General features: G+C 34.4%; 1 protein-coding gene and 1 long non-coding RNA gene across 2 annotated transcripts; one reads left to right on the forward strand and one right to left on the reverse strand.

The window, feature by feature from the left end:
• Positions 1 to 2,177: 2,177 nt before the first annotated feature.
• Positions 2,178 to 3,495, reverse strand: LOC122054691 (protein TIFY 9-like). The gene is made up of 6 exons (XM_042616130.1): positions 3,399 to 3,495; positions 3,133 to 3,292; positions 2,963 to 3,059; positions 2,793 to 2,880; positions 2,642 to 2,702; positions 2,178 to 2,211 (listed from the first exon to the last, which is right to left on the reverse strand). The coding sequence occupies exons 1-6, from the start codon at positions 3,487 to 3,489 to the stop codon at positions 2,178 to 2,180; spliced, it is 531 nt and encodes a 176-aa protein (XP_042472064.1). The 5' UTR covers positions 3,490 to 3,495.
• A 2,740-nt stretch (positions 3,496 to 6,235) lies between these two features.
• On the forward strand, positions 6,236 to 7,154 carry LOC121968086. Its single transcript, XR_006107927.1, has 2 exons — positions 6,236 to 6,850; positions 6,920 to 7,154. It is a non-coding gene; the product is annotated as an uncharacterized LOC121968086 (long non-coding RNA).
• Positions 7,155 to 16,914: the final 9,760 nt, after the last annotated feature.

Raw genomic sequence — 16,914 nt, forward strand, 5'->3', positions numbered from 1 at the left:
TAAGATTGATCTAGAAATTCTATCAAATGAGGATAAATTTTTATGATCCGACTAATTTTGAAGGACGATCTGACCCTATAAAAATTTTCCACCATCCATTATGATAAATTAGAAAGTGCAAATGGATCTTAATAATGTGCTCTAAGTAAAATTTAAATCTTTGTTAATTAGGAGTCCATCTCATTATTTACCATCATACCTAAGCACTGGGTCTTCTTCTTTCATCTTAAATCAATACGAAGGGTGTAATCCTTTGAGGTAAATCATAAAATCGATATAAGGATTGTAATAGTCTATGAATAGTTGTGCGGTTATTTTTTTGCATTAGTGTATTATTTTTATTTATTATATTTTTATTTAAATTTTGTTATATATCTAGTCTTTATATATATATATAGTAACTGAATCATTAATGGCTAATTATATCAAATAAAAATTAGAAAGAATAGTAATTTAAGGAATTAATTTATTTTAATTACATCAAAAACTTAATTAGAATTTAATTAATTGTTACTACATTTAAATAAACTTATTGTACCTAATCTAAAACCCTATCAAGTCATTCTATATGTTACAAAATATAATTTATTTATATTTTTTTACGTCTCTCTAGAAAGTAATTTTATTGTAACAAAATAAGAAATCAATGTATTTTAATTAAATGAACGATTGTTAAATTTTAATTAAACTGTTATAGCTTTGTCAAATTATTTTACAGAAGTTACAAAGTAAAAGTATTTCTGAGTTTCTTTTTATATTTTTGAAAAAGGTAATTTTAAATAATGAACATTTTATTTTACGAATGTTATAGAATTTTTAGATGTTTAATGAGAACTAATGGGAGCATGGAGCCTTTCTGTATCACAATAAAATAAAGGGTTAATAATTTTAAACCCCATTGTATTTTATTGTAGGTTATATTTTGTCCCCCTTTATTTGAAAAATTACATTTAACCCTCCTTTGACATAAGTAAAAAAGAGAAAAAAAAATAATAAATGATCAAAATAACCCTAACCTAAATCAAACTTTAGAAGAAAATGAAAAATAAAAATAAAAATAAAAATAATTCCGTAAGATCGTTGAAAACTTAACCTTAACTCAACCTGATTTATATATAGACTCAAAATCTCACTTTTTCCAAGAAAAAATATCCTCACAAAATTCACACATGCACCAGTATAAATAATAGAAAAATAGCAACTCTGAAAGGGATAATCAGCCAAAAACTCATTCCACCGAACAAAAAAGAGCCAAAATTTTAAATTGATGAATCAAAATTAAATAAAGATAGGATAAAGTTTATCATTAAAAATCAAAATAAAGACCCTTTGATAATTTATAAAAAAAAATCACTCTTTTAATTTTTGTCCAAAAGTAAAATTTCATTTTAAAGCAGCTAAAAATATTTTTCATTTAAAAAAGGTGCTGCTTTGAAATAAAAATTTACTTTTGGACAAAAATTAAAAGGGTGATTTTTTTTATAAATCATCAAAGAGTCTTTAGTTTGATTTTTAATGATAAACTTTATTCTATCTTTATTTAATTTTGATTCATCAATTTAGAATTCTGGCTCTTTTTTATTTGGTAGAATGAATTTTTGGCTCTTTTTTATTTGGTAGAATGAATTTTTGATTGATTATCTTTTTCAGAATTACTATTTTTTTTGTTATTTACGCCAGTGCATGTGTGAATTTTGTGAGGATATTTTTTCTAGGAACAAATGAGATTTTGTGTCTATATATAAATCAGGTTGGGTTAAGATTAAGCTTTCAACGATTTTACGAGATTATTTTTATTTTTATTTTTCATTTTCTTCTACAAGTCTGATTTATATTAGGGTTATTTTGATCATTTATTTTTTTTTTTCTTTTTTACTTATGTCAAAGGGGAGTTAAGTATAGTTTTTTAAATAGAAGAGGTCAAAAAACAACCTGCTATAAAATACAAGGAGGTTTAAAGTTATTAACCCTAAAATAAAATGAGGTCTTGTGAAATTAACACCGCTGTAATGGGAGCTAGATTGAACTTTTCTTTATCGCAATAAAGAGAACACACATAAACCTACGTTACTTCAACCAGACAAATGAAAGATAATCACAGAGAAAATATTTGGCATCGGTGTGAATGACACATTGAAAAAAATTAAAGTCTCTCTTGCTCCCTCTTGTAGTTGTAGCTAGGGACCTGCTGCTGCTGCTGCTGCCATTATCCTGGACATCGAACAAAGAACACGTCACAAAGAAATAATAAGACCACTAAACATGCATCAATATAATATATAACTAGTCAGATGATGTCAATACGATTTCAACAAATAATTATGAATCGATAGATCATATTTAATAACTATTTAGTGGCACTTTAATAATTACTAAAGAAGGAAAATCGCTTGAAATTGGTCGATTTCCTTCGCTGTTAATTTACTTTTACCATAATTAAATTCCAATTAAAACAGCATTTACTGATGGGAGATTTGATTGGATTGTAATTTTGCATCGATCAGTATTGAATAGCTATAATTGTCAGGAAAAAAAACAGCCATTTTAATTACGACTTCAGCATATCATCATGACGAATTGACTCACGTCAATTTCAATTAAATCTCTCGATTAAGCTTAATTGAATGGGTAGAGTTAACACCTTTGCTTACGCTTCTCCAGGAAACGCTGCAACGATTTCTTTCGCGCTAGCGGCAATAATCCTGCGGAAGAAAAAAAATGACTTTTTTCCTTAAATATCTAATTCTAATATGCAACGCGTCGGAGAAGTTAATTTTATGCCGTCGAGTTACCATGGTTAAATTTCGCCAATAAACCTAACCCGGCACTGTAGTCGACGTTGCTGCGGCTTTCCATCGCAAACTTCATTATAGCTTCCGCCTATTAATTAAATTGTTAATTTATTTTAGTAAAAAAAAATATTAACAGGGAATTTTTTTTAACAGATGATAATTTAACGGACCTTATGTCGCGGCAGATCGAAAACAGAGACCTTGCCGTCGTAAAAGATCGTCAATGGCGCTGTTACCGATTTGCTCTCCGTCTTCATCGCCGGCGGCCTATCGCAACGCGATTGACTATCAGACTTCAAGCGGAGAGAAGAACGAGACAGAAAAAGAGAGAGAGAGAGACCTGAGTGACGGATCTACAGAGGGGATCGGCATCGGACAATTGGAGAAGAATCGATCAGCCTGAGGCTGAGTTAGCGGCATCTCGGCGAAGGCGGCTTGTGAGGAAATCACTCTCTGAGAGAGAAGCCGATCGATCGCGGAGAAGGCGCTCAGATTGATTCCTAATGAAACCCCAAAAAAAAAAACAATTTAGAGTCTTAAATCAGACTTGAAGTCGACCGATGAGGCTATCGAGGAGAGGAGAGGAGAGGGGAAACGGAGTACAACCACTGCCTGCGGCGGAGTCGCTATTCACGGCGCTGTAGGATCGAGCGTTCTCCATGGCGAAGAAGTCTATTTCCACGACTGCTCTCGGCATTGTTTCCCTGCCTCTTTTGCCTTTATTTGCCTTTCTGGTTTGGGTGGTGTTTAAATAGGGAGTGAGGAGAACCGCCTCGAATAGTACGACCTAAGAAAAGGCACGTGACAGAGACATCGGGGTTATAAGGAACACGTGGCGGAAATTGGAGTGCGAAGGGAGCTGTCACTGTGTTACATCGCAGCGCGGGACTCGATTAATGGGCCGTGGTGCCACTGTGAAAGATGTCGGCGACGAGACATTAGCCGGAGGTCAGGACGCCAAGCGACGAAGTGGGCACGGTGAACGTATAGCTGTTGTTGAGTCCGTCGTATTGGTGCATTCCGTAAAATAATTTAATTGAAATTTTATTAATTTATTTTAAAATGACGGGCTGATCTACTTCACCTGTGTAGGTCGGCCGATGTGGGCTGATTGTGATCCTAGTTTCATTTTTTTTATATAAAAAATTAAAATGAAATTTCTAATAAATTTGTGGGTTTCATCTGTAAAATCCGTAATCCGAATTTAAAAATTTTAATTATATATATATATATATATTTATTTATTTTTTTTTTTTTTTGACGAATTTGTAGGATAGCTCGCATAACGTATAATTTGTCTTGGGTTGGGGATTTTTTAACTCTGCGGATTTTCGACGAATTATTTTTTCCGTCACAAATTGATCCATATGGTAGTACTGTTGGGATCTTGACGTCGCTAGAGGAGGTTAATAGCTCGTTACTCAAATCATCGCTTCCTATGTTAGTGCACAATGGAAATACAAATTAACAAAACTAACAAATAGAAAGCTAAACCTAGAGGCAATAACCAAGACAATCAAGCCTCTAACATGTTTATGAAACATGGTTCAAAAATCACTTACTCCTACTTTATGACTATTCGTAAGGTGGACGATCCCAATCTATCTGTGGATGATTCTCTGGAAAACTTTCGGCTAGCTCACATAGCTCCTTGCGGATGAAGAAACCTCACCACAACTCGCACAATACCACACTAGATTACTTGAGCACTTGTAGACTCTAATTAAGTTTAACTACTACTAATTTCGTCAACAATGTCCAAATACCTCGAGCTCTATTAAATAGAGTTCGGAAGAAAATACCAGGCTATTTTTCCGCCACCAGTCGACTAGTACAACCACCAGTCGGCTGATCCTAAGTAAAATTTGACCATTACAAGCCAATGGTTGACTATCAGTTGACTGATGAAAATACCACTATAGTAATACTATATTAACACTGAAATTTTACCCTGAGTATAATATCTCATGCACTTGTCCTTACTCGCACAACCTGAACCTAACCTTCTAGCCTCCTCCATCAGTCTCGCGTCCCTCGAATGTCTCCACATCCTTTACGCCTTGCCTTCTGGAGCTTCCATTGACCTTACCATTATTGTCGAGTCTTCTTTTGCCAAGGGCCCAAGAGGTCGCACTTCCGGAACTCCATTCATTGCCAAATCACACTTGGAGTTACATTGTCAAGACTACATGCTTGGACTTACACCGCCAAGACTCAACTTGGACTTTCACCTTTACCAAAATCGCACTTGGACTTTCCTTATTGTACCTTTATCCCGCACACTCACAATGCATATCAAATACAGCAATAAACATAATTTAAACATTTACCCAAATATCAAAACCTAAGGCACCTAGATTGTGCCAACAATCTCCCTCTTTTTGATGTTTGACAACCCGTTTAAGTTAGGGAAACATAAATGCAATAATAATGCAAAATAAACATGCATATCTATTCATGCATAAGTCATGGAACCTAACCCTAGGCTCCCCCTTCACCTAAGCTCCCCCTTGAGCTAGGATTTCTCGCAAAGTTAAACTTCTCCCCCTTTGTCAACAAGTGAGCGATTGCTCCCCTTTCACCTAAGCTCCCCCTTGAGTTAGGATTTCATGCAAAGGTATGTAGGTTTCCCACTTAAATCCAACACTTCTCCTCCTTTGCCATATATTAAAAAGAGCTCCAACAATATTCCAATTATTAGACTCTTTAACCTCTAACAACCATAAACATCATGTATTAATCCGCCATAAAATTACATACATATTCACCATCCTTTTGGTCATTTTCTATTACTAAAACATAATTTCAAACTGTATCAGCCGACTGCCATTGACCCCAGCCGACTGACCTCTTCAAAACGAACTTACAGAGACATTATGTGCTCATGAGTAGTATATTACCAGTCGATTGATACACTATTTCAGCCAAAAATAATATTTTTTACCCAACCTCAGAAATGTACCAAAAATTTCACAGACCTCTAAAAATTCCTAAATTTTATGAAGAGGTCTATTTTACCAATGTCTACTTGGGAAATATATATATATATATATATATATATATATATATATATATCACAGATCTCAAGATTGACATAAAATTCAAAACTAACTAAATGATTCAATTGAACCTTGACCTAAAGTTTTAGTTTTTGCTTCCTCTTGATATATCTACCCATACTAAACCATAATACAACCTTATCATTAGTTTATATGACATCTTGTAAAATACCAAAAAAATGACGAGTAATGATCAGGGAATTTTCGGGAATTTTTAGAAATTTTTCTAGAATTTTTCGGAGCTCGTATGGATAAGTTTACGGGGATAAAACGGGGTTCCGGGAAAACCTGTTTAGGCTGCCCTATTTTAATGAGGAAAAGTTTTATTTACTTATTTATTTCTTTTCTTTTCTTTTTATTTCTTTTTCTTTATTCCCTCCGCTGATCCGTTTCTTCCCCGGCGTGCCAAACCTGTGCCGTGCCCTAATCTTGTGCCAAGCGGTTTCCTTCCTCGCGAAACAAAAACCGAGCCGTTTCTCTTCCTCTTCTCGTCTTTGCCCTAGCACAGCATCTTCTTCTCTTCCTCCTCTCCCTCCCTAGCTTTCGTCGAGCGACGACGCCACTACAGTCGACCGCCGAGCCTTAGCGCCGGCCACCGCTGAGCCCTCTGCCGATCGCCGATCTCCCTTCTTCCCTCTGTGCTGCCAGAGCCGACCACCACAGCCGACGCTGATCATCGGCAACAGGAGCTCCAGCGCCGCACCCTGCCCTAGCGCCGGCCTTCTGCCAGCGACACCGGCCTCACCTTCACCTCCTTCTTGAGCCGCACCGTGCCCTAGATTTTCTCTTGTTGTCGGATTAGATTCAAGGAGGAGGGTCGACAGAGACTAGAAGGCTGTTGCTTGATCAGTGGCATCCTGCTGGGTTCGTTTGATATTTGTGAGGTGAAGTAGGATTTGTTGTGGGCTGTTCCTAGTTTCGGCAGCAACTTTCTCCAGCAACGCCGGTGTCCTCCCGTGCCCTAATTTCTGACTCAGTGCCCTAACTGTGATCTGGGAGGTAAGGAATTGTGTTATGTAATTAGGATTTTTGATTAGTGATTTGTGTATCTCAATCTGATCCGAGCAGTGGGGAAGGTTTCCTGTAAGGTTTGCTTTGCTGTGGATTGATCTTGGATCCGGCAGTCACACCTTCCAGCTTCTCTTTGATTTTTAGCAGCAACATCGGCTGTGGGTATTGAGGTATATAGTTAATATAGTATTACTACAGTGGTAACCACTTGCAACTATACACGGCTTATTAATGCTATGTTCTTGGTAACGAATTATTACTTTCTTATGCCATGTTTAATTGATGAAAACTAGATCTTCTTGTTCTCGTATTTTCTATATGTGAGTTCTTCATATTTTAGAATTCATGCGGCTTAAGTTTCCAAGAACTAGCATGTGACAATAAAGCCGTAAAACTTTATGCCAAGAACAACCATAATTCGTTGAAGTCTAACCACTTGGGCTACATGTGAGTTATATGTGAAATACAAATAAAACTTTAGTTGATATCAAAACTTTAGGTACAAGATTGTAAATAAACTGGTCTATTAATTTCATTGGTATATGACTAAAGAGGTTATAGCTACTATATATGATCGTAACATGCCTTAACAATAATTATAATACTAATGTCATTAATAACATAGATCAAGATATGTATGTATAGTGTGGAAATTACATAAAATGTGATTAATATATGTCAATTTCTAACTAATCTTAAGGTGATATAAAAAGATGTTAGATCATATCTACAAATACTTTATGCTAAACTACAAGAGGAAATCATGATCCAAACTTTATGATTCAAAAAGAAATTTATACACATTTACAAACACTAAATGTTAAATAGCAACAGTAAATCAAGATATTGTAATTCAGAAATCCAACAAATAAATAAAATCCCATGAATGTTTTGAACTTTAAATATGTACAATAATTAAAACAAAAATGTTTATCTTTATTGTTAAATATAGAGCAATAAAGTAAATATAGATTCCCACTAGATAAGTTCTTCTTCCATAAGAAAGACTCTCATATCCACAACATACACATGAAACACCTTAGGCACTAAGTCTCTAGTGAGTGAATCAACCAACATGAAATATATGCTGATGTACTCTACCATGACCTGACAACTGTAAACTCTTTCTTTAACCGTTAGAAATTTAATGTCGATGTGCTTAGACTTAGACGAACTGTCATTGTTTTGGCATAAAGTTCTATGACATTATTATCATAGTAGATCCTCAGTGGTCTACCAATGTCATCAATGGTTTACAATGCTATGATGAAGTTTCACAGCCAAATCCCCTGATTGGATGTTTCATAGCATGTTATTGATTTTGCTTCCATAGTAGAAGTGACTACTAGCGTCTGTTTAACACTCTTTCAAGATATAGTCCCTCTAACAAGCATGAAAATATAGTTCGAAGTGGACTTCCTGCTATCTAAACATCTAGTAAAATTCGAGTCTGAATATCCAATCACCTCCAGGTGATCTGACCTCCGATATGTGAGCATATGTCTTTTAGTTCATTGTAAATATCGTATCACTCTATTAACCACTTTCCAGTGCTTACTAGCATATTTGCCTAACATCCTCACTATAAACGCTATATTTGGTCGAATACAAACTTGTGCATACATGAGACTTCCCACTGTTGATGCATATGAGAATTGTTTCATCTCCTTTGTTTCAAGTTCAAGTCATGGACACTGCTGCAAGCTGAACTTGTCATCTCTTGTCACAATTGTATCACTAGGTGTACAGTTCTATATACATACCTTATAAGTATCTTTTCAATATATGCATGTTGTGAAAGTCCAAGAATATCTCTTGAACAAACACGATAGATCTGTATGTCTAAAACAAAAGATGTTTCATCAAGATCTTTTATTTCAAAATTACTAGATAAAATGACTTGATTTCATGTAGCAGACCCTTATTATTGCTTGTAATCAATATATCATCCATGTATAAAATAAGTATAATAAACTTGTTCCCACTGAACTTAATATATATGCATTGATCAACGAAGTTCTCTTTAAAATCATATGAGGTAACCACTTGATTAAATTTTCGGTACCACTGGCAGGATGTCTATTTTAAACCATATATGGACTTCTGTAATCTACATAATAGGTGCTTTGAGTCCTTAGGCTTAAAGTTCTCTGGTTGCACCATATATGTGGACTCCTCTATATCTCTATTAAAGAATGCAATCTTTATATTTAGTTAATGTAGCTCTAAATCATAATGAGTTATAAGTGTCATAATTATCCTAAAGGAGTTTTCGTCGACACAGATGAGAAAGTCTTATTGTAATCAATATCTTCTTTCTGAGTGAATCCCTTGGCAACAAGATGAGTTTTATACATTTAGATATTGCCTTTTGAATCTTGCTTGGTTTTAAATATCCATTTACAACTAATGAGCTTCTAACCTTCAGACAATTTGACAAATTCCCAAACATCATTATCTATTATAGACTTCAACTCTTCTTTCATGAAATTAATCCACCTTTCAGGGTTAGAGTATTGTTTAACCTCTTGAAAAAAATATAGGATCTGTTGGTGCGGTTAGCACTAATGGTCTAACTCAGATTTTGATGAATGACAAAGTAGGTTAAGTTATGTTCATTGTAATCTAACAATATGACTGAGTGTGCAGGAGAAATTCAGCTAGGTCAACGGGACGACCGGATAGCTGGTACAAAGTCTAGCTAGGTCGATGGACCGACCGGATAGTTGGCACGAAGTCCAGCTAGGTCGATGGGCTGACCGGATAGCTGACACGAAGTCCAAACTGGTCGACGGGCTGACCGGATAGCTAGCACGAAGTCCAGACTAGTCGACGGGCTGACCGGGTGTCTGGCCAAAGGTAAGTAAAGGTAAGTCACAGGAGGAGAGTGACTGTGAGGATGCATCCCAGTTGAGGGACAGTAGGTGTCAGTTCATTTTAGATCCATTTGATATCCTTAAGCTGAGACCTTGACTAGTTTCTGGTCCTAGGAGGACAAGAACTAATTACTCTTTTTATTATTATCTGTCTATATTTGTGCTAATACTTATCTTGCAGGTTATTTAGACTAACACATGTTTGCAGGGCAAGAAAGCAAGCAAGAAAGCAAATCTGCCTTCGGGTGAACAGTACCCGAAGGCGCCTTCCATGGATATAGAAGGCGTCTTTCGTTGGATAAATTTTCGTCGAAGTCTTGGATAAGCACCAAAGTTATCGGGATTGATTTTGCCTCATTGGAGGTGCCTTCCATGCTTATGGAAGGCGCCCTCCAAGCCTTTTATAAGGCAGTCTCGAGTGTGCATTGAAACAACAACTACATACGAGCTACTGCGCGCACATTCGAGCCTCCGACTGCTCCCAATTTGTGCTGCAACTCTACTACGAAGTTGCTGAGCCCGATGACTACTCCGAGGAGTTCTGATCGTGCTCGGTAGACAGACATCAACACAAAGTACTTCATTTCGATTCTTGAAAAGTGTTGGTAAAATCTTGTTATTATAATTAATTACTATAAAAGGACAAGTGCAGTGTGTTGCACTTCACCTAACTTTTCTTGTACTCGATTCTCTTTTCAGAGGGTACCAGAAGAGATTTTTAGTGGATTACCCATCGATAGGTCCGCGGGACCTAGACCTTGGAGTAGGAGTCGTCGAAGGCTCTGAACCAAGCAAAAATTGCTCGTGTTTATATGGTGTTTTCTTATTTACTTTTCATTGTGTACTCGAGTTTTTAAAACCGAAAAAGAAGTGTTTTGAAAACCACGTGATTCATCCCTCTCCTCTCACGTGCGTCACGATCCAACAGGATCAGTTTCCAATCATATGTCAAAATCATGCTCTTGGAGATAAACATAATCACAAAAATTCATGGTTCTCCGTTCCCTTGTGGATCGCCTTAGAGGTACTTGTGTTTGAGGTGGTTGAGGTACTTGCTCATCAATATGAGACAATACCTAATTTCAGTGATAGGCTTCTCCAATTACATTGGAGATATCATTAGAATATCTTGGTTCATTATGCTAACTGGATGTGCAATATCCATAATGTGTGGTATGGTAATCATATCGCTACTAATTGTATTGGTAGTGACGACAAGAGGATCGCCAACGCTTTTCTCAAAAGATACTTCCCTAATTTTATCACTCTCACTGCCCTCAATGAATTTTCCATTTCGAAGAAGGATCTTTTGGAAGGATTATAAAATTTATACCCCCTTGATTTCTCTGAGTAATGTATAAAATTATAGCTAACTATTCTTGAGTCCAGTTTCCTTTCGTTAGGCCTATAAGGCCTAATCTCGGTTGGACAACTCTAGACGTGTAAATACCTAATGCTGCACTATCTATTCGTCCACATCTCGAATGGAACTTTAGTTACTACTTTACCAGGTACTCATTGGGTAGGTAAACTACAGTCCTGAGTGTCTCACCTCATAAAGACTTCAGTAGAAAAGTGAAAGACAACATATTTCTCACCATGTTTTTTAGGGTTCGATTGCGACGCTTAGCTACACTATTCTAACTGGGTATACTAGACATGGTATATTGAGACACAATCCTACACTCAGCAAGATAGTTTGTAAAAGATCATGGGCGTTGTAAATTTGATTCATTATATTGACTATAATATTCACCTCCACGGTCGGATCAGACGACTTTAATTTTCTTACCTAATTAAAGTTTAACTTTATTTTTTAAAATTTTGAACATGTCCAAAGATTATGACTTCTCATGAATAAGGTACAGATATCCAAATCTGGAATAATTATCTATGAAACTAATAAAATATATATATCCATTCCAGGATGCCTTAGGGAATGTTCAACAAATATCCGTACATATTAGTTCGAAAATGTCACTATAACGGCTAGGCCTCTTATTTCTTTTGTTAGTGGTCTTCCTCTTAACACACTTTATGTAGACATCGAAGTCTGACATGTCAAGGGAATCAAGAATTACATGTGACATTAACCTTTCTAGGTGTTGTTTGGATATATGTCCTAAACGTTTATGCCACAACATGAAAGAATTCTCATTGATCAATTTGTGTTTCATACCTATACTATGCACTATTACATTTTCAATCGTAAGAGTAAAGGTATTCAATTTATAAATCTTATCAACTAAGGAACCATTGTCAACTAATACTTAATTAAAGAAAATACTAAAAATTCTATTTCTAAATGAATAAGAATAATTTAATTTGTTGAAAGAAGAAATTTAAATTAAATTCTGTTAAAAAGATAGTATAATAAATGTATTTTCTAAATCCAAAAGGACATTGGTTCCTAAACAAAATTTAAAAATATCAATCAACTTGACTTTAGTCTTCTTTCTATTCCCCGTATGGATGTATCTTTCATCATCAAGCAGAAATTGGCTCCTGAGACAACCCTACATGGTGACACTTATGTGAGTAGTACCATCAGTATCTATCGACCAAGTGTCAGTGGGTACAATAGCTAAATTAATTTTCAAACTAATAAAGTTGAAAAGTTTACCCTTCTTTATACGCCAGTTGACATACTTGATACAATATTTCTTCATATGACCTTTCTTCTTGCAAAAGAAATAAATGGATTCCTTATCCTGATTCTTACGCTCCTTATGACCATTGCCTCAAAAATTTGCAGTTTGTTTTCCTTTAATTTTTCTTTGTTATTGATCATCTTTCACTTCTTGCTCGCACTTTGAGAACTATATGCTAAGTGAGTACTCTTAGATGTCTCAATCTTCAGTCTCTCTTCCTCTTACATGCATTGAGCAATGAGCTCATTCAATATCCACTTGTCCTTTTAAGTATTATACGATATCTTAAAAGGAGTGAATTGTGTAAGCAGAGACATCAAGATAAAATACACTAACATACTTTCAGACATATCGAGTTATAGTGATTTCAGACTTATTGCTACATTAGACATCTCTATAATGTACTCCCTTATATTTCCTTTATTACTGTACCACATGGTTACTAACTTCGTAAGAAGTATGATAGTTTTAACCTTTTCATTTGAGGTGAATCGGTCTGCCAGTTGGTTAAAGAAACTCCTACCATCTTTTCCCTCTATTATTGAACCCTTTATTGATGTCGATATAGAAAGCCTCATGATACTCAAACACATACGATTTGATTCTCCCATAACTAACATTCAACCCTCTGCTCTATAGTACTAACACTGGTCAGAGGTGTGAGGCGATCGTTCCTTAAGACATGGTCTAAGTCCATGTAACTTAAGACTATGATCACGTATTCTTTTCATTTAGTAAAATTCGAACTAGTTTATGTTGGGATATTATTAATACTGATAGTTATAGATTATACTAAAATTAAAAGAATGAAATTTATTTAAGGTTACTATTTAACTAAAAGCCAAGAACATGTGTAACATAAAATTATGTAAATAAAATAAAATTTTAAATGCATATAAATGAGTTCTTTATGATATACCAAATATAACATTATATTTTACTCTATGAATTAAAATACAATTTGTTATCGGTACTCTATGATAGAACTCAAATTTTAATTGACTACAAAATGTATCTTTCTTTGGATTGACCCATTGTATGCATAATATGATACTTTTTATGAGTTTTATATTAGTCCATAGCTCACACCAATCTTAATAAGCTGCATAATATGTCTTCTTTTAGGTCGACATATTTTGTGTATGATCTGAATAAAATAAAATTTTATTCCATAATTGTAAGTTACCTTAAGTATATATGTGAAATAAAAGTAACCTTCTTTTAGAATGATTACTTTTAACATAGATATACGTCTATCAACATAAAATGCATTAAATCTACCTAATATGCATTCCTTTGGGCTAATATAATAGTTCAACTTAATAGTAAGTTGTGTAGATAAACTAAAAAAATTACTAAAAACTTTAAGCAAATAAATAATTATTTAATTAATTTTTATAACTCTAAATTAGATTTATTAATCGATTAATATCCTATGACAATTATTTCATGTCATCCAATCGATTACCTTCGTCAAATCTATAGGATCATTCTTCAAAGCCATTTGTTACCATTCTCATGCATGGATCAATCTTGTTTTTTGTTAAAAGTTCTTTTTCTCTAATTTACCTTTTTTAATGCCATTTAATACAATTCTCATGCATGATCACTATTTCACGTAAAAACAAAACAAAGTGTTAATCGATTGAACAAATCCAATCGATTAACAGTGGATCCTTTAAACTTTTTAATCGTTTGGAAAAATTCCGATTATCAGTTTAAGATTGTTAATCGATTCATATCAATTCTAATAGATTGTCTGCACAATTGATTAATTGATCGATTTCAATCGAGTTCATCATGCTTTCAGCTTATTAATCGATTGAGAAAATTTCATAATTGATTGATAGCAAGATTTAATTATGATTTAAAGCTTTTAATCGATTGGTAGCCTGAATTGATTGATCTTATCTATCAAAAATCGATTCTTTATTCATTGTCCTAATCAATTGGTGAAATTTACTAATTGATTGGTGTCGATTGAACCGACTAGATCAATCGATTCCTATCGATTCTGTTCGTGCTTGGTAATTGTTTGGTTGGCCAAGCCAATCGATTGAGCTATTACGATTTGACATAAAAATTAGGTTAAATGTGATCATTCTTCAATTGTTCTTCGTGTTCTTCATAAAAACACGAGAAACTTGGAAAACAAGTCTATCCTAGGTATTTCTTATATTATTTTCGATGATAAAAAATTATGTTATATTAGGAAAACTTGATCTAGCATACAAACAGCAAATCAAAGAAAAAACTTAACCTAATAGTCATGAAAATGATGAAATACAAAGCTCTGATACCACATATTGGTTCTTGTAAAACCTAAGCCGTATGAATTTTATAATACGAAGAACTCGCATATAAGAAATACAAGAACAAGAAGATATAGTTTTCATCGATTAAATGACATGAGAAAGTAATACATAAACATAAAGATAAAGATCCTGATTGAATAGTTATTGTTCTTGTTCTAGCGTCGTCGGCTTGATCCCTATAAAGGACTTAGGAGGTGACGTAGCCAAAAAGTTTTTTGTCGATGGGGAACAAGAAACTAGGTCATGATTCACCTGAATCTTTGGGGATCTTTTCTTTATGTAAAAATTCAATCAGTTATCAGCCCATAGATAATAACGGATTGGGCTAAAAGGTCCTACACATTAAATATGTATCCAATAATCTAAAACCTAATAAACATAAATTAGATCATTTTAAAGGGTTCAGATTATATTCACATGTTTAACTTATAAATAAGTCCATCTAATAGGGATAATAAATTCAACAACATGAGATTTTGATGTTTAAACTAAGTTTAAGTTAGGAGATACTTATAATCTCACATGTGTGTCAAGTAGTCAAGTATAAAAGTATAAGGAACTTAGTAGGTATTGTAGGCTCAATTAGTGAAAATTTAAGTAGGCTGATGATGGTTGGATATTTGTTAGGATAAAGTCCTAATAGATCAGGAAACTGGATGCTAGACAGAGAAGTTTATGAAGGTTAAGTTATATTTTTGATGGTAATGAAGTTTTAGGGAGATAAAATTCTAGGTAAGAAAATCTAGAAGATTGGGGGCCTGGACTCTTAGCATCATGAAGGCCTAATAGGTCATGGTGAATAAATACTTAGCAAGGAAGTCTTAAAGGCACGAAAATCTTTTTCAAATGGTAAGCTTTAATGAACTATATATGAGAGTTAAGTGATTTGTACTCGATGGCAAGACTCTATCATTAGCATGATCATAGTTGGCAAACTAATTGATTGGAACTGTATCGAGTCAACTAGAAGATGATCGATTAATAAATACAATCAGTTGATTGATAAACCAAATTTTTTAGTTTGTTTTGAGTTCATGGTTTGGTTAACTGACAGATACAATCAATCAACTAGTAAAAACTCAAAGACTATTTAGGAATTTGTGATTTGATCTAATTTACTGATGGATACAATTAATTGACTAACAAAAATTCAGATTATATAGAAATTTTTGATTTGATAGAGTCGACTGATAAATATGGGTAGTGATTGACAAACCTCAAAGTATGTTCCAAGTTTGTGATTTGGTTGAGTAGATTAAACCAATATGTGACTGATTGTTGACAGAGTCACTTGACATCAAAAAGAAAAAGGGTTTTTGCTACTATTAGAGTGCTAGTTGACTAAGCAGTCAATTAATACTATGATTAGTCAATTGGTCAGTCGAATAAGAATTGACAAAACTTAAACAACATATTATGGTCTGGATAGTAGTTGACTAGATTAACAAATCAGTTAGTCGTTTGGGGATCAATAGTACCAAATAGTTAATTGGTATTATGGTTAGTGGATTAGTCAGTCAACTAGGAATGAAGCAAAGTCAAACAATATAATACGTCTCTAGAGAGTAGTCGGTTGGAGTAATGACTACTTGACTGATTCTATAATAAGAAATAAGAATTAACAATTACAATGAACAACCACAAATAATAGTGTTCTAAAGCCAACGAAAATCTTACTCAAAGTTTATTTCTTAAATTTTTTTTTTTATTCTTCTCTTCTTTGTACTCCAAATCTCCATCCATTGTAAGAAGAAGAACCGCAAGAGGTTTCTTCATGTCCCATGTTGTAGGACAAAGATAGTGAAATACAAAGATAGTGAAATATTTGAGAAGTGATCCATCTAAAATATCATGGGTCATATTATATAGTTATTTTTTTATTGTCCCAGGGTTATGGTGTCGCTGTAGGATATCCAAGTTATTATCCAGATATTCACAGTTCGAACCCCAACTACAACGTATTTGTAGAAAATTTTCCTCTAAATGAGGGGCGTAATCAAAGGATGCTGAGTTTCTGGATTAGCCGCCGCGTGCGCTTCCCGATTTACCTTGGTGATTGGTAGGAAACTTTCGTAGGACCGGCCGGTCATCCCCAAAGATAGTCAATGAAGCTAACTGGGATTATCATTTTTGCCTCCAGGGCATAGTACAGACGGTGGGCGCATGACATATCTGGCGTAATGGTCAGGGGTCGATTCTCAGGAACTGAC

The sequence above is a fragment of the Zingiber officinale genome, chromosome 3B (genome assembly GCF_018446385.1).
Source record: "Zingiber officinale cultivar Zhangliang chromosome 3B, Zo_v1.1, whole genome shotgun sequence".
NCBI classification, from domain to species: domain Eukaryota; kingdom Viridiplantae; phylum Streptophyta; class Magnoliopsida; order Zingiberales; family Zingiberaceae; genus Zingiber; species Zingiber officinale.